The sequence below is a fragment of the Triticum urartu genome, chromosome 7 (assembly GCF_003073215.2).
Source record: "Triticum urartu cultivar G1812 chromosome 7, Tu2.1, whole genome shotgun sequence".
NCBI classification, from domain to species: domain Eukaryota; kingdom Viridiplantae; phylum Streptophyta; class Magnoliopsida; order Poales; family Poaceae; genus Triticum; species Triticum urartu.
Window position 1 is genome coordinate 657,623,322 of NC_053028.1, and position 22,233 is coordinate 657,645,554.

A 22,233-nucleotide genomic window follows, 5' to 3' on the forward strand; every position below is an offset into this window, starting at 1 on the left:
TATGATGTCTAGAGCATCAGTGTAATAAGAAGGCAAAACTTAAGAGAGAAGTTTTACCAGTAAACCACTTTACTGAATTGGGTACGTTTTCTGGAAGAGTAGGCAACCCTTTGCAGCTTCTCTTCTTACTGTTTTGCAGCAACGACATATCTATCAACTCTTTCATCTGGGGTGCTCTTTCCGTGACACCTTTCACGGCTTCCTAAGAATGATAAAGTAGCTTACATAGGGTGAGTGGAGAAGGAGTGCGGATTTTCAGAGGCCGAGCCACAGGCAGGCCGGATTCGTGGACGTTGGTTTGGACCTTGGGATATGCAACCCCCAGTCAGTGTGTGGCCGGCCTATTGAGTGAAATACAGCCCACGATACGGCTAGCGGATTCTAGGCGTATTGTGTACGGCCCATCGAAACTAACTGTGCCCCCGTGTCATTTGCTTGGACCAAGGTCAGGGCCCATGACCAGTCGTTTGAAACAGCACATGTGAGAGAATCTCCTCCAACACACCCTCTCGCATGCCTGGGCTGCGTTGGATAAACGAAAGCCACACAGTGGGTCGTCTCTCCCGTTCCAATCTGCATCGGTTCGTCGAGCAGCGGCGGCGGTGCTGTTCTCTCGCCGGCCGGATGTCTACCAATGGCGTCGAGATTAACGGGTACGTTTTGTTCCCCTCTCCGGCAAACAGCCATTGGTAGAAACTGGCACTGATTTTAGGTATTCCTAACTGATTTGCCGTTCCGTCGATTCACAGGATGTGTGCTGCGCCCGGGGCGATGACCAGTTCTTTCTTCCCAGTGGAGTCACAGGATTCCATGAGCGTCCCAAACGGCGCTGTCTGTGCCGCCGGCTGTGCGCGGCCGGCTCGGGCGGGCGGGGGAGGGGGAGGGGTGTGCGTGAGCCAACTGTCAAAATCAATCGCCTCTGTTTCTTTTTTGTCTGTTGTTCTGCAATCTTAAATCTGGACCATTTCTATGTTATTAGGCATAGAAACGTGCTGATTGGTGTATGCGTGGTATATGTTGTTGTTTGGGTTCACTAACGAGGCACATTATATTCGGATGTAGCGGCAAAGCAGTTTATTTCCATATTTGTTAGGTTCCCAGGCACTTAAAATTTTGGCAGTGAGCTATGGGGTTTACTGTTGCTGAAGTTCATGAAGCATTAGAATTTAATTCAGGCTGTCCTGGACGGGTTGTTTAGTTTGAGAGAGTCTGTGCTGCTGATGTGTTCTCAATGCATTTTTTCTAGGTTGGATTGCATAGTTGATTATATTTATGTGGATGCCAGTTGATTAGTCTACATGATGCCGGGAGCTGTTTTTGTTGATTTTTGAGAAACTATGAACTGCCCGTGCCGGATATGATATGCACGTTTGTTAATGTGTGTCGTGTCCCGCCGGCTCTTTGTGTGACTATTAGTGTACTTTCAAAAATAATAAGGTACTCATTAATTGTTTCGTTTGTGTCGTCTCATCCTGAGATGCTTATGCAGGCTCAGGGTTGGAAAAGCTCCTGAGGAGAGGGAGATGAATCCAAACAGGATCTCAGCTCTGGAATTGTCTGTCCGTGCTTATGCAGAGAAGAGGGATGGAATGGTTGTGAACCCAAGCATTGGGACAAGTTTTGACTCGTTGGATGAAGCTTATGAATTCTATAATCTGTATTCGTGGGAGTGCGGGTTTGGTGTTAGACTTGCCAAGAGCAGATTGAATGTTGAAAGGAAGATATGCATGCAAGAGATTGTGTGCGCATGTGCGGTATGTTAATTGAACAATTGGCAAATTTAATCGCATCCTAAGCTGTCTGATTGTTCTGTCATTGTGGATCCTGTGCGACTGACGGCATTTCTTCTTGTCGTTTTATCTTTGCAGGGGAAACCGTTGAGGGAAAACAGCCGCTCGACCAGGTGCGGATGCAATGCCATGATTAGGCTACTGCGGTCGAACGACAAGGGCTGGTATATAGCAGAACACAAGGATGATCATAACCACCCGTTGACGTTGACCTGTGGCCAGAAAATGCATTGGAAGTCGCATAAGCATATAGACAGATACGCAAAAGATCTAGTCAAACAGCTGAGAGACAACAATGTGGGGCTGGGGAAAGTGTTCAGCATTGTTGGAAGTTTTTTCGGGACAGTGGATAAAGTACCATTTACCAAGAGGTCTTTGAAGACTCTGTGCCGAAAGTTGAATAGAGAACAGTCTGACATGGATGCAGTCAAGACGATGGCGATTCTAGCTGAAATGAAAGCTAACGATCCTGACTTCAATTACACGGTGCAAGTGGATGGGGAGAGCAGGGTAAAGACACTAATGTGGGTAACAAGCAGAGGTTTTGACCAGTACAGGTGTTTTGGAGATGCAATCACATTTGATACAACTTACCGTACTAATCTTTATGACATGCCGTTTGGGTTGTTTGTTGGTGTAAACAACCACTTCCAAAGCATAATTTTTGGTGGTGCCATGATGAGGAATGAGATGGAGGACACGTTCAAGTGGATTTTTAAAGAGTTCATCCGTATGGTGGGCGGGAAACACCCATAGACAATCCTAACTGGTTAGTATCCCTCTCGAGCTCTGTTTTTTTGCCACTGGATACATGCAGCTGTTTTTGTTGTACAGATAGAAGAGTTCTAACCAACTGATTGTGGGTTCGACTATAACAATGCAGATCAAGCACGTGCGATGGAGCTGGCTATCGAGGCTGAACTACCAAACACAGTACACCGTTGGTGCAAGTGGCATGTTCTGAAGAAAGCAAAGGAGTCGATGGGTGTGCTGTGGAGCAAGAACAGTGACTTCAAGATGGAGTTCCACAAGCTAGTCCATCACATGATTACAGAGGAAGAATTTGAAGCTGGTTGGCAGCAGATGCTGGAAAGGTACTCCCTGAAGAAGCATCCATTCTTGACGCAGATATATGAGGTGCGCCATAAGTGGGCAAAGCCATATTTTAGAGGAGTGTTTTGTGCGAAAATGACTAGCACACAGCGGAGTGAGAGTGCAAATCACATGTTGAAAGGTTACGTGCCGCCAGGGTGTCCTATGCACCTATTTTTGAAACAATTTGAGAAACTCCAGTTTGACAGGGAGTCGGAGCAGAGCTTCCAGGAGAAGAGAACACTGCTGGTAATTGTTCCATTTGCAGATGCTACAGATTTTGTGCATGTTCTGGCTCATGATAAAGATTTTGCCAATTACTAATATGTGGTGTGTTTGTTTTGCAGAGTGGTGTGTCGCTTAAAAATAACCTGTCATTAGAGAGGCATGCTAGCAAGGTGTACACGAGAGCTATGTTTGAGAAGTTCGGTGAAGAGCTGTATAAGTGTGGTGCACATGTATTGGATGAGATTGTACCAAGGAAGGTTTACAGATCAACACATGTAGATGCAGCAGCAAGAGAGAAATGGAGTAAGGTTGAGTTCACAATCGAAGTGGATGATGAAGAGAGTTTTTTCAGTTGTGAGTGCGGCATGTTTGAACACGCTGGGTTGGTTTGTTGCCATGCATTGCAGGTCAACATTTTCACCTGATTCATACTCGGTTTGTTCACGATGAACAGATGATAGGGGAATGAAAATAATTTGCTATTTGCTATGCAGGTTATGGTCCACTTCCGCCTGTCGAAGATACCAAAGAAGCATATAATGAAACGCTGGACAAGAGATGCAAATGATGTTCTCCCTGCACATTTGGTCCGATACCAGAAAGACAGAGGGCCTCCTTCCAGCGATACATTCAGACATCACACAATGTACACGAAGGCACTAGAGTGTGTGCTGCTTGGCGATAGCAATGTTAAGTGTTATGATGTTTTTATGACCATGATGAAGGAGGTCCAAGCCACTCTGTTACCATTGAGCGCCGAAAAGGACGGGATGGGGCTAGCAGAAAGGGAGCACCAAAATCAGGTTTTAGTTGAGGAGCACCCAGGGGAGCTTTAGGTAGAAGGTGGCAGCACAAGGCCTGCTTGTGATGGTGAAACAAGTTGTTCAGGGATCATTGGGCAGCAGAATAAATGCCCGAGAGGGAGACCGACAACTAGCCGAGACAAAGCTCCGTATGAGCAACAGTTGAAGAGATCAAGGTTTTGTACTATCTGCAGGGGGCAAGGGCACAAGTGCACCACTTGCCCTGAGAGAGGCGACGTGCCGAAAATGCCAAGGAAATCGCCGAAGTGTACAAATTGTGGTGTGCTTGGGCATCGTCGCAATGCTTGTGGCACGAAGAAGTCTGGACCTTTTGAACCCAAGTTTCTCTGAGGAACTTAATATGTTGGCTGTGTGGAAACTGTTTTCATTATCAGGGATGACTTATTATAAATTTGTGATGGGATCGTTTACATCCTGTTGACAATTTAGAATTTGTTTTAATGCTTCAAAGGTTTGTTTCATTCGAGGCACTGATTTTTTATCGTGTTTGTGTTGGTTTCATCCGAGACAGTGTTTTGTTTGCATGGGTGTGCTGGGGACTGTGTTGGATCGTTCACCAGGATGATGTTTAGATGAGCTTGCATTTTCGTTGGCTTCAATTGTGACCATTGCATCAAAGGTGTGTCAAACGGTCCAGCCTGGCCTAAAAAAAGCAAATCCAAGAACTCTGATCTCGCAAATCTATGGCTCCCATGTGTACATGATGATGAATCCTGACAGGTAGGCAAAGGGACGTATGACGGTGAACGACGAGTTGACAAGGCCACGATCATACCTTTAACTAGGCCCATTCACTACCTCATGGGTGAGCACGCCTGGTCTGACGGAGAAAGATGTGCCTGGAGAATGGTACATGCATTGAATGGCCGCGCCCTCTCTCGATTGGCGAATTGGTAACTACAAGAACAGGTATGGCATGAGATGAAATTTGGTTGGCCGTGGCATCAGGCTATGTTCTCCGTTAGAAAAAAGAAAATCACCAGAGATGGATATTTGCTCCGCACGCGATTATTTGTTTTATCCGGAACAATAGATAAAAAAGTTGACCAATTTTTTTGGGGGTGAGTCACTGATTGTTGTGTTGTGCCTGTGCCTTGCTCGGCTAGATGGCCTGTTCTCATGGATGGCATGGGGGCGTTGGGGGAGGGGAGCATTGCCCATGCTTAGGCGATGCATGCCATTGGCTGTGCGAGTTGACAGGTGATGGAAACACTGCTCCCGAAAACTTTTAACGGTGGGCATGATGACGCTCCTTTTCGTGCTGCGAAAGGCCGGGCAGTTGGTGACAAGATGTGTGCACATATACATTGCGCCGTCCATCTGTTCCCGGTATAAATGCGCACAGAGAGCCATGGGCGATAGGTGAGAGAAAGGCTAGGCGTCGCCTGTGCGCTTCCCATCCACATAATTCAAATTTCCAACCTCGGCTACCATCCCACCATGTTGGTTTGAATTTTGAATGTGCTTGCTCGGGAGGGAAAACGAAATTTTTTGCTGTCTATATATGGACGTGGCGCGGGGGAGTGGAAATAGATCCAAACGAGAGTAGAGATGGCGGCAAGCAGCACAGTTTCGCCAGCTTCAGAGCTGACCGAAACATCTGGCTCCACCTTGACACTAGGCGGGGTGCAGGTTAGTAACTTCACTTGGGAGTTAACCATGTCCATCGAGTCATCTACTGCGCAAAGCTTACATTTGATCATGCATGCCGCGCAGGTGGTTACTGAAGCTGTAGGGCTGGATGCTCTCGTTTTCCCTGATCCTTCATCTGTAGTTGACAGTCTGGTCGATGAGGTCTTTGCTTCTACCATAATTTCGAGTGATTTAGCATTGTTTTCACCTGACTAAAAACAAAATTTTTACATTGACACACGTAGGCTAGTGTGATGGCGCAAGGCGCAGGGGCCGAAGAAGAGGTTGTTTCCGGTGGTGCATCATTTGAAAATGTGAGTTTTGATTAGCTTTTCGTACCGGTATTGTGCAAACATGTGCATGTGTTCTAATCCATGAGGATCAAAACATTTTTTTCACAGGCTGATCCGGACACGGAGATCCCGCAGTGGTGGTTGGAGGAAGAGACAGCGGATTTCGACCCTTGCATGGCACATGCGGGGGCGGTGGGTGCATGCAAGCTGTTGGATGGGGATTACATGTCAGGGACGTGGGATGCTGAAGCTGGGTGTGAGGAAGATGACGCTGAGAGACCTCCATGCAAGTGTCCAAGGATATGATATTTTCAACGACATAATGTATTAGGTTGATGCATGCTAGTGTTTGAGGCCGTGCGTGTTGCTTAGAATGTCAACTAAACGTACTTCAAGGTGTTAGTGGTGTTGTTCGCCACGTGCATTTTTCAGTTTCATTCTCACTGTGTGTGTGTCGCTAAAATGGAAAAAGTCTGGCCATTGAGTATTATTTAAATTTGCATGTGAGTTACTGGTTAAACTTGCAGGCTGGAACATTTGCGTGCAAAATGTTTTGTTTATTCGTAGATGTGTATGTTACCCTGAATTAAACGAATTGAGTGGTGCTATGCGACTTGCTAACCAAAACGAGATAAAAGAGCGAGGGAGGTGTGATGCCTATCATAGGCGTACGTGGACCATTTTATAACCACTTGTCCAGGGTGTGGAGGTGAGCACACTGTCGCCCTGTACCGGCGCATGTGTATATAACGTGCTCCCTGTGCCCAAGACTGCAGCACACAGACAAGGCACCACTCCATCTGGCGTTCGGACGGGAGGAGAGGAACCAAAGGTTTGTAATAGTCCTTCCATGGCTTCTCAGTTTTCTTCTTCCTTCCGCGGATCCATTCTCTCAAGTTTCTCACTTGCTCCACTTTCTTCGTTGTGTGAGATTATGCAGTTTGCTGCTGGAGATGGGGCGTCGGGCCAAGCTCTCCTCGCCTCCTGCTGTGCCAGACGGAGCTTCTTCCTCGACCATGCAGGCCGCCAAGAAGGTGCCCACACTGAACACGGCGTACAATGCCGGGCTGCTCCATTCCATCGCCGGAGAATGGAATCCAAACATCAAAGGTGTGTTTTCCGGGGTAGGGATGGAAGAAATGTGCAAGATAAAGGATATGGGGAACAACAACCGTATCTTTAGCATCTCCCTCTTAGCGAGGATCGATCCCAAAACCATGAAGATGGACATGGGAGATGGAAATTACATTGAGGTGAACTCTAGGGAGGTAGCAAAGTGCTTAGGGTTGAATCCATGTGGTAGGAAGATAGATATCCCGGGCGGCGCTTGCTTAGCAGACCGAGAACGGTTGCTAGAGAACTTGCATGCGATCTTAGAGACAAACATGGCTCGCACTTGTAAGATTCTTGTGGTTAGAGTTAAGAAAATCATCCAGAACGCAAGCAAGGTGGCCATAGTAGGAGCAGAGAAAGAAAAGATGATGGTGGCGTGTACAATCATGGCCGCGTCCTCGTTTCTCCTACCTAGGGGAGCACACCCAAAAATTTCCAATGAACTGCTGCCCGTTCTACCTGAGCCAAATCAAATCTCCTACTATGATTTCTGCGACTACGTCGTGGAGGGTCTAAGAGAGGGTGCGGCCAAGCTAAGGGAAGATCTACTACATGAGCCAGCTCAGCTTAGTCTGCAGGGGTGCCTTGTTGTCCCACAGGTTAGCAATAATGCTTATTGGTTTACCACTTCCAAAATCAGTGTGTTGTGCAATCAAGCTTCTGACTGCAATTTTTGTTTTTTGTTTTCAAATGAATGTAGATCATTTTTTACGATTATCATGAGCACGGGATGGAGGGACGCGAGCTGCTGCCATTCCCTCGGCTAGCATCGTACTCGGATATGATGTTGAAACTGTAGATCAAAAAGCATGCAACAAGGAATGGTGTGGATGCTGGGTCTGAGGTACATTTCTTCTTCTTTAATGCAAGTTCAATAAATACAGTATAGTTGCTAAGATCCAGTTCGATTGTTCCCTTGCAGGCTGCGGATGTTCCCAGATCACCGGCATTTAATGTCGCTTCTGCTAGCCCGGCTCAAGCCCAAGCCTAGACCACGCCGAGTCCTAGTGTGCATGACGCTACCCCTGGATTTGGTGTGGCCCATGAGCTAGCGATAAGTCAAGAGGTTAGCCATCTACACTTGTTCCCTTTGTGGTCGAACTTGCTGTTTTGTCCTCAACTATTAACTACTTGTGTTGTCTTCTTGTTGTCTCATGTTGTAGGTTCTTGACGCCATGAAGGAAGCAATGCAACATTGCCTGAAGCAACGTGAGGATGAATTCCTCGAGATGGTTGAGGAGACACAGGCCAAAGTGTTTGAAGAAATCAGGAACAAGGTGGATGCTAAACGGCACAGAGACCTCGAGGACACTCTTGGTGATTTCATGGAGCGTGTGAAGAAACAAGCTCCAATGGCGGCAGCATTTCCTAACGTGAGCAAGACCTCGCATCGTCCTAGGACGATGACAGGTAATCTTCTATCTCTATGGATCCAGAAAAGTAATTACCTTTTGTGTACGTGTGTGTGGGGGAGAGCATGCATGCATGCGCGAGCGCTAGGCACCGGTTTGTTTGATCCTGCATGCATGCAATGCATGGGCCATACATGCATGCGATGCGTGGGGCATGGAAGCGTGGGCGTGTTCGGGTGTCTTGATGTGGCCCTTGATTACCATGGCCCGAACAAAGTTGATTTGGATCTCGTTTATTTCTTAGTTGTTGCCCAAGATCTGGCTGAAACTTCACGCGAAGCTGCGAGGTCTCTGATGTCAGTGGTTGTTGATAACGAGGAGACACGTGTCCAACCAGGTGCCTACTACCACTTTAAAAGAAAAGAACCAAAAAAATTGTTTAGAAAATTGTTCGTGGGCCACCAAAAAAGCTGATCACCGTTTTGTTGCATGTGTTTAGCAGAATCTCATGGTCTGGCTGCTGCAACCAGAGGGGTGCAAGGACCTCACCTGAATGCATGCCCTGGGGTGCTTGTGGGTTTGCTTGGCAAAGGTAATAACGGCGACTGACGATTTTGAAGTTGACTTGGTTATGTGAGGTGGTTATATGTTAGACTAATTCAAGCATGCCTTGTTTTTTTATGTAGAAACTGCTGTCCAGGAGCCTGTTGATGAACCAGAGGACAAGCCTATGATTGTGGATCGCAAAGGCAAGGGGCCGGCTATTGACGGTAAGTGACGCTATCCTTAACATGGATACAAAAATGAATCAATGATATACAGTTTGCATGTGCTCACATCATTGCCTTGCCAAACCTTGCAAAACAGTGGTCTACCGCAGGTGCAGTAGACAGACAACCATGCATGAGGTGCTTGGCGTGGCAGGTTCTTCCTCTAGAGATCATGTGCATGTCCATCATCCGGTGGTTGCGTCCGTAGACACTGATATGACTGAAGGTAATGATGTTAAATTGATGAGTTAAATGAATGTCGCTCGCAAAATTACATTGTTCTTATAATGAGAACTTGGTCATTTTTTGTTCTGTGCAGCAGTTGTGCCGGATGCTTTGCAGATGCAAAATGATGGGCTTGCAGGAATTGCCACGACCACACCAATAGGGAACAGGAGGTTGGCACTGCCTGGTAATGGGGAACAAACCAACCCGGTCCCTCTTGGTTAGTACAAAAAGACATGGTTCACTTATTCAAGCAAAATGCAAGTCAGGTAGCTAATCGTGTCCCCGCTGACGTGCTTGCAGCGGTTGTTCCTGCTTTGCCACCTGCACGTGATTACGGCTACTCTCCATTTGAGCTGGATCTACAACATTTTTTCTACCCTAACCAAGTATGCCTGGATTTGTACGAGAGCGTTGAACTTCTCAGTCGGGCTTCTGAGCTCAGCAGGTGGGTTTGTTTCCAATGCTTGCACTGTGCATGTGGACAGAGCGGATTTGACTCATGCTAACAGTGGAATTAATTGTTGTCCCTAAACAGGACTTGGTTCGAGCATCACACCCCCACGGTGCTACAGATAGATGGGCATAAGATGAAGTACCAATTCAGTTTGCATGGTGAGATGATGTACAATGGCCTTGACGCCTGGGTGCGTGGTTGGAACGACAGGGAGAGGAGCATGATGCAGAGAGTTGATATCCCAAACTGGAGAGGATTGCTACCACATGATGATGTGGTAAGTTCATCATGTGCAGGAAAATGATTTTGAAAAAGGGTGTGAATGGTGATTCAAACTGATAGATCTGCGTGCGTGTATTTTGTTTGCAGCTCCGCATTGAAAATATTGATACTGACAACGCCCGTGTTGTGCTCATTGCGATGCTTTCGACGCCCAAGCTTGGTTTCCCACTCTGCATGTGTCGTCTGGTACGTTCAATACTACTAGCAGCTGCATTTCTTCTTTATGGCTGGGACACTGAAAACTACCTGCATTTGATTGCAGCTCTTGTTCCCTCTGTGGCTTGCTAACGACTGGTCCCTATACGCCTTCGACATGGAGCTGACCAGGGTCACGGTGATGGACCCATTGTACACGCAGGTGGGGTCACCAGTGTACAAGAGGAAGCACGGGGCGACCGTGCGCATGCTGCTTAAAGGGCTCAAAATCCTGGGGACCATCCTGTTTGGCGGTTGGGAGATGGATATCTCCAAATGGACTGTTCGGTACAACATTGATATGCACATAGCTTGTGGTAGGTGTGTGCAAGTATACATCATTCCGCGCTCTTATATTGCTAAGTGGGCTGCTTTAAATCTTCCTCTTATATTGTGATCTGCAGCGGTGAATCGCCTGGCTACATTGCGCACTATGCGGACAACTTCAATGCTTACGAGCTGGAGGAAGCCGTTCCTGAAGTAAGCACCAACCTACATGATCTTGGTTCCTCCATGAATTAGTACTCATAATGAAAGTAATGATCAACTTAACGTTTTGTTCATGTGTGTTGGAAAAAGGTTGGTCTTCCCCTGCGTCGGAAAAGGATGCTCTATGAGACAATTGCCTGCTCGGGTAACACTGCTCCTCACCCAGGATTCATGGAGGAAGTGGAGGTGGAGGAGTAGAACACTGGACTCCATGTTGTCGACATGTCACCCTTTTGGAGCTGCTGCGTGCAAGGACATGTTTGATTACATCCGGTGAGGATGGAAGTTGTACTTTTTTTGTAGCTGTCTTGTTGACAGTTCTGTAAGCCCATTGTGTGATGGGCTTTGCAATGTGCTATGTGTTAAACCTATGTGGTGCTTGTCTAAGTATTTTGGCATGGAACTGTACCAGCCATTGAAACCTATGACCAATCAATGTTTGTTTCTATGAATGGTGTATGCTGGAACTTATCATGGTTGAACTTGTGCTGTTTTCAAGTGTTAAGTTTACTCCCATAAAATCACTGTGGATGGCTCTGGAAGCAGCTCCCTTGGCACGTGACGGGTCTGCCATGCAGGTGAATTCAAAAACACTTGTGACCTGTGAGAGCCGTTGCCCACCACTGCTTCCGAAAGGTGACCGTTGGTGGGAGCCCTTGGCTATATATACACCACGTCGGCTAAACTACGTTGGGCTTCACTCCAGCAGCATCAAAACTTCCCAAACACATGTCGTCCTCTTTCTCTTCAAGCTCAAGGTCTGCTTGTTCATCCCAGAGGCGCTGGGCTGCCACAAGCAGGTCGCCGGTGCCGTACAGGGTAGGTCCTCTTGACTACAAACCAGCGATGCCATGCTGGTGCAAGGAGAGACCCAAGGCGGTCATGTGGATCTCCTGAAGCGATGATAACCGTGGAAGAAGATACAAGACATGCGCCAAGTCGCGGGTATGTGTTCTACTAAAACTAGTTGGCTGGTCTATGATTCCTACATTCTGAAGTTATTTTGTGGTCAAATCCCGTCAGACTGGAGGCTGTGAAATGTACGTGTGGCATGACGATCGTATTGAGGATCCGTTCCTCAAACAACTCCTCATTGATCTCCGCGACAGGGTGCGTCACTTAGAGAGGATCAACTCAGAGTTACGAGATGCAGCAAGTGTGGTGGCACAACACCGCTCTACCCAGCTAGAACTACCTCCTGCTCCTATAGACAATTTAGCTATGAATCAAGGACCTGGCTATGTCAAGGGTTTGCACTGTTCATGCTGCTGGCAGCATTTTGTTGCAAGTGCTTCTTCGGTTAGGAGCAGTGAACTTTTAACTGCATCCACAAAAAAGCTTGTGTTCTAGATGTGATAGTTGTAACCCTAGCAGTCCATCAGCTGTTGTTGAGTACTTGCCTTTGTTTTTGTCCTAGCAGTTGAACTTGTACCTCTGAATGTATGTGGTAAACTAGTGTGAACTAGTTGCATATGAAATTTGGTTTCTATCAGATGTGCTAGAAATTTGCACTCGACACACATAAGTAGTAACCGATCGTCAGACATAGTTTCGTGCCAGGTGGCCCGTGAAATGGTTGTAATCTCTAGTTATATTACAATCCAGTTGGGAAGAAATTTCCGGTAGTTAGAACGGTATTCTAAAGAGCAGTGAATAATACTTTGACTGCTTCAAGGGTGTCGTTTGCTACTGGAGTTTGGTTGCCTTGCATCCTCATTAGTTCGTAGATCATTAGGCTGCTGTGTGATGCAAGTGTGTCCTGCAGCAAAAGATGGTGTGGATTAGCAAAAAAACGCATTTTCCATGGGAGTATGATGCTAGACCAACATACTTCGTTTAGTGGTATCTGTAGCTTGTCGCCATCGTAATTCCATGCAAAGAAGGTGGCACACAACCCAGTCTGATCTCTGCATTTGGGTGGATTCAAAAAAGCCAAAGGGACAAGTTAAAACAATGCGAGTAATATGTGAACTAATTACAAAGGGCGAGTGGTCGATGGGCCAAAAGCATACTTCTCAATATTTTCCCTCATTATGATCGGAAAAGTGCGCCCCCAGTGGCTTGATTCACAATGCCAAGAGCTGAAGAAATTCTGGAGGCATGTGAACAATGCGGCATGGAGTTTGTTGCTAACAAATTCATGCATGCTGACTCGGCGGTTGCTATAGCCAAACGGGCCAACTGCTGGGTCTAATACAATTATTCTTTTGCGCAACATATCAAAAGCATAGACAGTCCAACCATCAGGCAGTATCGTCGGGATGTACCACTGCATATGGATAGGCATCTCAGTGATTGGCATTGCAAACTTAAACAATACTTCTAATAACACGACCTACCATTCGGCACGAAGCTGGGTTGCAGGATGCTGTTCCTTCTTGGAAGCTGGCCCTGATTGATTGTACAGTCATTGGGTCGGCGTTCGATAAAACAGTTGTCTACAAAAATGCGGTTCAGGGGGGTTTTCATCAAAGCAACCAAATGGGTGAATTATATGGGGATGCTGGGAACACTCACAGCAAAGTCGGGCTTGACGAATTTCCTCCATATCTGTCCAATACTGTCCTTTGAGAAAAACAAATCAACTTGCCCAAGCCTACGAAAAATAGTTGTAGCCATCTCATGGGTCATTGCATCGTTAGATGCAAGCTGACGCTGGATTTCAACACCCTCTAATGTTACGAGTCTTGGCTTAGGATGCACGATCCATTTCCTGCAGTGGGTTCATTGGGGAAATGCAGTTACTAAGTGGGAAGATGAAAAATGATGGTGAGTATTCAGTAAAAAAATTATTGCACAGGGGGGGGGCGATCTTGCCTCTCAAGGTTTAACATCCAGGTTGCACTCATCCAGTCTTTTATGGCCCTGAGTACAGTTGGGTTTGGTGGCACTGGGACTGATCTGGCGACCCAAGGATCTCTTCCAAATTTGCATTGAGGGAGATCGATCTTCAAATGTGCTCCATCGGTGGTTGATCCAAACAATATGAATCCGGGTGCTGGACGTATCTCAGCATAGTAAGTAACCAAGATGGCTGTAAGGTCATCATAAAAAGCAGCAATTTTGCTCGCAAATTCCTTGACAGTTGCATCCTGGGATATGGGGATTTGATTGAGTGGTTCTTGCCCACATGTTGGTGTTGCGGCGAGGGCGGTCTCTGTCTCTCGTGAACATGTTTTCTTTGCTGTGCCCGACTGTATGCTTGATGATAAACTGCCATCCCTTTTCCTAGACACGGAACTATTGACATACAGGCAACCTGCAAAAATAGATAATGGGTAGTGTCAGATTGGGTCATCGTGTATATGCATTCAAATTTCATAACGTAAACACGATGGATCGTTTACCTCCAGGGTTGCTTGGTGCTGGTAGTCGGGGTCCAATCTTGCTGGCTAACGGCGTGCAGAATTGAGTTTGATCTGTTGATACATGAGGGGGGGGTCGCAAGTATTTGTTCCTTCGTTTTCCAAGATGCATTTTTTGTTGCCATGTGCCTTACAACAAGTGCAACTCTCTGCTAAGCATGACATAAGCTTGTCTGTGAAATTAAACATATTGGACTGGAATGCTTGACGCATTTTTGATATGTTTGCTAGGCCGCGAGCATTCTGCTCCCGTAGAAGTATACCAAGCTTCTGCGCTGACTGGATAATCAAATATAAAAATTGGGTTAGTTGCGAGGGAAAACAATATGATGCTGAAAAAAATGTTTGAATGCCTCCTTGACTGAATATAAGTGACTTACTATACTTGGGTAGCGTGTTCGTATGTAATTTGAAAACTCCTGCGGACCAGTTTTGGCATAACTACTTCGCAACATCGGCGTGCATGTGGCGTTTCCCCTCTTGGGAGCCGGTGCCGGCTTTGCTGGCTTTGCTGTGGGACATTCCTTAGAAGGGAAGCCAATTAGATTGCTCACTGACAGCTCGGTCCGTACCTGTTGAGTTGCGAATATGGTCATTGCATGTCATGAATGAAAATGATTGCATTACCAATCAGTAATATATTTTAGCACTGGGGGGCGGGGGTACCGTTGCACCGTGGAAGGAAACTTCACCCGCACCAACATTGACTGTAATTTTTTTCCACCATCTTCTTCATCGCATCATAGTTGTACAGACCTATCCGCGGTGTTACACCTCGCAACATGTTTAGAACGCCTAGATCAAGACTATCTAGTACGTAAAGCTATGATAAAAAGCCCATTAGCCAAAACAAATGATCATATGAATCTGAATAACATCAAAAAGTATGGGGAAAAAATTATTCATGAAGATCCCTGAAACAGAGTGAAAAATACCTGCAGGAACAGATGACAGCCAACTATGTGGACAGTTGGGTTTCTCTTGGACACATCTGCTTTGAACTTCCTCACAGTTTGGAACAGTCTTGAAACAGTCCTTCTCTATCTGTGTGGATGATTCTGTGATGGCTCGATTTAAGTACGCCTCAGCCGCTTTAAGACTGTGCGTGCCTCTTTCGCTAAATGATGCAGCCACACGCGTGTACTCAATACATGCTTCTGACGGCTCCACGCCTTCACCTTCTATGACTGTATTACCACATGGGATGCCAAAAACATAATTAAAGTGTTGGTCACGTAATTCAAGCAAACCTTGGCCCTCTAAATTTATTATGCTGGAATCTACATCAACCCTATCCATTAGGTAAGCGCTGTACTTAAGGCTGATCTTCTGCCATGATTTGAGCTCTAGCATTCCATCGAATCCGGTTTCCTTGATTAAATGTCGCTTAAAATCACTAAACTGGCCTATGACCGAACCAACTTTGAGCAAAGATAGCCTGGACGTAAAGCACGGCGTGCCTGGCAAACCTGATGAACCACCGGATCCATCACAGTCGCTATTCCAATCTTTAGGTGACTGCTCGCTGTTCTCTACTCGATTGATAACCATAGCTGCTTGAATCCCACTAAATAAATCGAACATCTTCACCGTCTAGAACTAAGGCCCCTTGATTAGAAATCCTATAGTATGAGAGCAAGATCTAAGAACAGTGAGGAGTGAGCATTACGACCGAACATGTAAATGCTGGAGGTGTGGTTGTGGTGAGTACCTCTTGCTTAGGCCTGCCCCGGCTGACTGACGGAGGAGGGTAAGCCTAGCCGCCGTCGACCAGCTCCACGGCGAGGGGGCTGTTCGTCCGCCTTTGCTCCGTCTGGTGGATTCTCCTTGGGCGGCGAAGAACAGAGACACAGGTCTGCCTTGACTCTGCCTGAGGTGGGTGGGGCGAGGTAGATGACAGTGAGGAGGGGTGAAAAGGCGTAGTAAATTTGCGTGACGGGACGTCTCGGGGGAAAGCGACCCGGCCTGGACGGATGGGTGTTGTTCCACGAAACATGCACCTCGCGTTTATCCGTCTCGCTAATTGAGTTATTTGGGTTAAAGTAAACATATCAGCGTGATGCCGATCATTTTTCTATGTGCATAAAAAACACTGATAAATCCTGACTAATGTGGGCGAACCTGAACTACGACGTCTCGCTAATTAATCCTGACTACGACAAGCCTTGCAAAACTTGTTCCACTTTATCTAACTTGATAGGTACATGAAAAATGTCGTGCCATGATGGCAGGTAATTTTTGTGAATACATAATTATATGGTAATCTAATACTGTCAATGTGTCAAACAACCTCATTGACCTGTGAGAAAAAAATGTGGGCGAACCTGAACGTTTGCTGGACGGCAGTGGTCCACGTCCTCAATTGCTAAGCCTGTGGTAGTCCATGACCAACGCTTGCATGCACGGCATGCATGTCTCCACGGCCCGAACAAGTTCCAAACGGAGGACGTCCATCAAGTACATGCCAGCCTTTGCGTCAGAGGGCTAGGGCCCTTTTCCATGTGCGTGGGCCATGTCTAGGTCAATACGGGCCAAAAAAATCAAATACGTGGTGTATACAATGGCCGCGCGGATCCATATGGCAAAGTGACGGCCACAGATAGCGGCCTGCCTGCAGCGCGGCCGCTATTGGCATTTTTCGCTAACTAGGTCGTTATTTTTCCAAGCCGCTATTTTTTCATTATTTTTCACTATCGGCATTTTTCACGGCTTCCTAAGAATGATAAAGTAGCTTACATAGGGTGAGTTGAGAAGGAGTGCGGATTTTCAGAGGCCAAGCCACAAGCAGGCCGGTATCGTGGACGTTGGTTTGGACCTTGGGATTTCACGGCTTCCTAAGAATGATAAAGTAGCTTACATAGGGGGAGTTGAGAAGGAGTGCGGATTTTCAGAGGCCAAGCCACAAGCAGGCCGGTATCGTGGACGTTGGTTTGGCCCTTGGGATATGCACCCCCGTCAGTGTGTGGCAGGCCTATTGAGTGAAATACAGCCCACGATACGGCTAGCGGATTCTAGGCGTATTGTGTACGGCCCATCGAAACTAACTATGCCCACGTGTCATTTGCTTGGACCAAGGTCAGGGCCCATGACCAGTCGTTTGAAACAGCACATGTGAGAGAATCTCCTCCAACACACACTCTCGCACGCCTGGGCTGCGTTGGATAAACGAGAGCCACACAGCGGGTCGTCTCTCCCGTTCCAATCTGCATCGGTTCGTCGAGTAGCAGCGGCGGTGCTGCTCTCTCGCCGGCCGGATGTCTACCAATGGCGTCGAGATTAACGGGTACGTTTTGTTCCCCTCTCCAGCAAACAGCCATTGGTAGAAACTGGCACTGATTTTAGGTATTCCTAACTGATTTGCCGCTCCGTCGATTCACAGGATGTGTGCTGCGCCCGGGGCGATGAGCAGTTCTTTCTTCCCAGTGGAGTCACAGGATTCCATGAGCGTCCCAAACGGCGCTGTCTGTGCCGCCGGCTGTGCGCGGCCGCCTGTGGCTGCCGGGGGGGGCGGGGGGGGCTCTGAATGGTGTATGCGTGGTATATGTTGTTGTTTGGGTTCACTAACGAGGCACATTATATTCGGATGTAGCGGCAAAGCAGTTTATTTCCATATTTGTTAGGTTCCCAGGCACTTAAAATTTTGGCAGTGAGCTATGGGGTTTACTGTTGCTGAAGTTCATGAAGCATTAGAATTTAATTCAGGCTGTCCTGGACGGGTTGTTTAGTTTGAGAGAGTCTGTGCTGCTGATGTGTTCTCAATGCATTTTTTCTAGGTTGGATTGCATAGTTGATTATATTTATGTGGATGCCAGTTGATTAGTCTACATGATGCCGGGAGCTGTTTTTGTTGATTTTTGAGAAACTATGAACTGCCCGTGCCGGATATGATATGCACGTTTGTTAATGTGTGTCGTGTCCCGCCGGCTCTTTGTGTGACTATTAGTGAACTTTCAAAAATAACAAGGTACTCATTAATTGTTTCGTTTGTGTCGTCTCATCCTGAGATTCTTATGCAGGGTCAGGGTTGGAAAAGCTCCCGAGGAGAGGGAGATGAATCCAAACAGGATCTCAGCTCTGGAATTGTCTGTCCGTGCTTATGCAGAGAAGAGGGATGGAACGGTTGTGTACCCAAGCACCGGGACAAGTTTTGACTCGTTGGATGAAGCTTATGAATTCTATAATCTATATTCGTGGGAGTGCGGGTTTGGTGTTAGACTTGCCAAGAGCAGATTGAATGTTGAAAGGAAGAGATGCATGCAAGAGATTGTGTGCGCGTGTGCGGTATGTTAATTGAACAATTGGCAAATTTATTCGCATCCTAAGCTGTCTGATTGTTCTGTCATTGTGGATCCTGTGCGACTGACGGCATTTCTTCTTGTCGTTTTATCTTTGCAGGGGAAACCGTTGAGGGAAAACAGCCGTTCGACCAGGTGCGGATGCAATGCCATGATTAGGCTACTGCGGTCGAACGACAAGGGCTGGTATATAGCAGAACACAAGGATGATCATAACCACCCGTTGACGTTGACCTGTGGCCAGAAAATGCATTGGAAGTCGCATAAGCATATAGACAGATACGCAAAAGATCTAGTCAAACAGCTGAGAGACAACAATGTGGGGCTGGGGAAAGTGTTCAGCATTGTTGGAAGTTTTTTCGGGACAGTGGATAAAGTACCATTTACCAAGAGGTCTTTGAAGACTCTGTGCCGAAAGTTGAATAGAGAACAGTCTGACATGGATGCAGTCAAGACGATGGCGATTCTAGCTGAAATGAAAGCTAACGATCCTGACTTCAATTACACGGTGCAAGTGGATGGGGAGAGCAGGGTAAAGACACTAATGTGGGTAACAAGCAGAGGTTTTGACCAGTACAGATGGCGATTCTAGCTGAAATGAAAGCTAACGATCCTGACTTCAATTACACGGTGCAAGTGGATGGGGAGAGCAGGGTAAAGACACTAATGTGGGTAACAAGCAGAGGTTTTGACCAGTACAGGTGTTTTGGAGATGCAATCACATTTGATACAACTTACCGTACTAATCTTTATGACATGCCGTTTGGGTTGTTTGTTGGTGTAAACAACCACTTCCAAAGCATAATTTTTGGTGGTGCCATGATGAGGGATGAGAAGGAGGACACGTTCAAGTGGATTTTTAAAGAGTTCATCCGTATGGTGGGCGGGAAACACCCACAGACAATCCTAACTGGTTAGTATCCCTCTCGAGCTCTTTTTTTTCCACTGGATACATGCAGCTGTTTTTGTTGTATAGATAGAAGAGTTCTAACCAACTGATTGTGGGTTCGACTATAACAATGCATATCAAGCACGTGCGATGGAGCTGGCTATCGAGGCTGAACTACCAAACACAGTACACCGTTGGTGCAAGTGGCATGTTCTGAAGAAAGCAAAGGAGTCGATGGGTGTGTTGTGGAGCAAGAACAGTGACTTCAAGATGGAGTTCCACAAGCTAGTCCATCACATGATCACAGAGGAAGAATTTGAAGCTGGTTGGCAGCAGATGCTGGAAAGGTACTCCCTGAAGAAGCATCCATTCTTGACGCAGATATATGAGGTGCGCCATAAGTGGGCAAAGCCATATTTTAGAGGAGTGTTTTGTGCGAAAATGACTAGCACACAGCGGAGTGAGAGTGCAAATCACATGTTGAAAGGTTACGTGCCGCCATGGTGTCCTATGCACCTATTTTTGAAACAATTTGAGAAACTCCAGTTTAACAGGGAGTCGGAGCAGAGCTTCCAGGAGAAGAGAACACTGCTGGTAATTGTTCCATTTGCAAATGCTACAGATTTTGTGCATGTTCTGGCTCATGATAAAGATTTTGCCAATTACTAATATGTGGTGTGTTTGTTTTGCAGAGTGGTGTGTCGCTTAAAAATAACCTGCCATTAGAGAGGCATGCTAGCAAGGTGTACACGAGAGCTATGTTTGAGAAGTTCGGTGAAGAGTTGTATAAGTGTGGTGCACATGTATTGGATGAGATTGTACCAAGAAAGGTTTACAGATCAACACATGTAGATGCAGCAGCAAGAGAGAAATGGAGTAAGGTTGAGTTCACAATCGAAGTGGATGATGAAGAGAGTTTTTTCAGTTGTGAGTGCGGCATGTTTGAACACACTGGGTTGGTTTGTTGCCATGCATTGCAGGTCAACATTTTCACCTGATTCGTACTCGGTTTGTTCACGATGAACAGATGATAGGGGAATGAAAATAATTTGTTGTTTGCTATGCAGGTTATGGTCCACTTCCTCCTGTCGAAGATACCAGAGAAGCATATAATGAAACGCTGGACAAGAGATGCAAATGATGTTCTCCCTGCACATTTGGTCCGATACCAGAAAGACAGAGGGCCTCCTTCCAGTGATACATTCAGACATCACACAATGTACACGAAGGCACTAGAGTGTGTGCTGCTTGGCGATAGCAATGTTAAGTGTTATGATGTTTTTATGACCATGATGAAGGAGGTCCAAGCCACTCTGTTACCATTGAGCGCCGAAAAGGACGGGATGGGGCTAGCAGAAAGGGAGCACCAAAATCAGGTTTTAGTTGAGGAGCACCCAGGGGAGCTTCAGGTAGAAGGTGGCAGCACAAGGCCTGCTTGTGATGGTGAAACAAGTTGTTCAGGGATCATTGGGCAGCAGAATAAACGCCCGAGAGGGAGACCGACAACTAGCCGAGACAAAGCTCCGTATGAGCAACAGTTGAAGAGATCAAGGTTTTGTACTATCTGCAGGGGGCAAGGGCACAAGTGCACCACTTGCCCTGAGAGAGGCGACGTGCCGAAAATGCCAAGGAAATCGCCGAAGTGTACAAATTGTGGTGTGCTTGGGCATCGTCGCAATGCTTGTGGCACGAAGAAGTCTGGACCTTTTGAACCCAAGTTTCTCTGAGGAACTTAATATGTTGGCTGTGTGGAAACTGTTTTCATTATCAGGGATGACTTATTATAAATTTGTGATGGGATCGTTTACATCCTGTTGACAATTTAGAATTTGTTTTAATGCTTCAAAGGTTTGTTTCATTCGAGGCACTGATTTTTTATCGTGTTTGTGTTGGTTTCATCCGAGACAGTGTTTTGTTTGCATGGGTGTGCTGGGGACTGTGTTGGATCGTTCACCAGGATGATGTTTAGATGAGCTTGCATTTTCGTTGGCTTCGATTGTGACCGTTGCATCAAAGGTGTGTCAAACGGTCCAGCCTGGCCTAAAAAAAGCAAATCCAAGAACTCTGATCTCGCAAATCTATGGCTCCCATGTGTACATGACGATGAATCCTGACAGGTAGGCAAAGGGACGTGCGACGGTGAACGACGAGTTGACAAGGCCACGATCATACCTTTAACTAGGCCCATTCACTACCTCACGGGTGAGCACGCCTGGTCTGACGGAGACAGATGTGCCTGGCGAATGGTACATGCATTGAATGGCCGCGCCCTCTCTCGATTGGCGAATTGGTAACTACAAGAACAAGTATGGCATGAGATGAAATTTGGTTGGCCGTGGCATCAAGCTATGTTTTCCGTTAGAAAAAAGAAAATCGCCAGAGATGGATATTTGCTCCGCGCGCGATTATTTGTTTTATCTGGAACAATAGATAAAAAAGTTGACCAATTTTTTTTGGGGTGAGTCACTGATTGTTGTGTTGTGCCTGTGCCTTGCTCGGCTAGATGGCCTGTTCTCATGGATGGCATGGGGGCGTTGGGGGAGGGGAGCGTTGCCCATGCTTAGGCGATGCATGCCATTGGCTGTGTGAGTTGACAGGTGATGGAAACACTGCTCCCGAAAACTTTTAACGGTGGGCATGATGACGCTCCTTTTCGTGCTGCGAAAGGCCAGGCAGTTGGTGACAAGATGTGTGCACAGATACATTGCGCCGTCCATTTGTTCCCGGTATAAATGCACACAGAGAGCCAAGTGGCCAAGTGGCAAGTACACAATTGTGAACTGCTAACATATACGTGTAATTTGATATTCTAAAAACAGAGATACTTCTTTATATAAGTCTGGTATAAATATCTAGAAACTATAACCGCCATACCGAATAAATGATGAAACTATGACATCCATGCCTACCTGGAAAATTAATCTACCAAACTTAAATCCAAT

The 22,233-nt window shown here is 46.6% G+C and overlaps 2 protein-coding genes and 3 long non-coding RNA genes across 7 annotated transcripts; 3 read left to right on the forward strand and 2 right to left on the reverse strand.

The window, feature by feature from the left end:
• The first annotated feature begins 6,576 nt into the window (after positions 1-6,576).
• LOC125519316 lies at positions 6,577-7,963 on the forward strand. Its single transcript, XM_048684161.1, has 3 exons — positions 6,577-6,691; positions 6,800-7,571; positions 7,895-7,963. The coding sequence occupies exons 2-3, from the start codon at positions 6,813-6,815 to the stop codon at positions 7,961-7,963; spliced, it is 828 nt and encodes a 275-aa protein (XP_048540118.1). The 5' UTR covers positions 6,577-6,691; positions 6,800-6,812.
• A 223-nt stretch (positions 7,964-8,186) lies between these two features.
• On the forward strand, positions 8,187-11,158 carry LOC125523849. Of its 2 annotated transcripts, none has more exons than XM_048688913.1 (12): positions 8,187-8,382; positions 8,629-8,721; positions 8,827-8,916; positions 9,011-9,094; positions 9,192-9,320; positions 9,414-9,539; positions 9,623-9,767; positions 9,858-10,053; positions 10,146-10,244; positions 10,321-10,574; positions 10,658-10,733; positions 10,833-11,158. In XM_048688913.1, the coding sequence occupies exons 1-12, from the start codon at positions 8,202-8,204 to the stop codon at positions 10,938-10,940; spliced, it is 1,581 nt and encodes a 526-aa protein (XP_048544870.1). In that variant the 5' UTR covers positions 8,187-8,201; the 3' UTR covers positions 10,941-11,158. The 2 variants fall into 2 exon arrangements, with proteins under 2 accessions (XP_048544870.1, XP_048544872.1); XM_048688915.1 differs by having other exon boundaries at positions 9,417-9,539.
• Positions 11,159-11,599: 441 nt separating this feature from the next.
• Positions 11,600-12,236, forward strand: LOC125523046. The gene is made up of 2 exons (XR_007290090.1): positions 11,600-11,687; positions 11,766-12,236. It is a non-coding gene; the product is annotated as an uncharacterized LOC125523046 (long non-coding RNA).
• Positions 12,237-12,364: 128 nt separating this feature from the next.
• LOC125523045 lies at positions 12,365-13,147 on the reverse strand. The gene is made up of 3 exons (XR_007290089.1): positions 13,082-13,147; positions 12,574-13,011; positions 12,365-12,501 (listed from the first exon to the last, which is right to left on the reverse strand). It is a non-coding gene; the product is annotated as an uncharacterized LOC125523045 (long non-coding RNA).
• A 965-nt stretch (positions 13,148-14,112) lies between these two features.
• On the reverse strand, positions 14,113-15,129 carry LOC125522438. Of its 2 annotated transcripts, none has more exons than XR_007289764.1 (4): positions 15,043-15,129; positions 14,774-14,930; positions 14,488-14,679; positions 14,113-14,386 (listed from the first exon to the last, which is right to left on the reverse strand). It is a non-coding gene; the product is annotated as an uncharacterized LOC125522438 (long non-coding RNA). The 2 variants fall into 2 exon arrangements; XR_007289763.1 differs by having other exon boundaries at positions 14,774-14,917; positions 15,043-15,119.
• Positions 15,130-22,233: the final 7,104 nt, after the last annotated feature.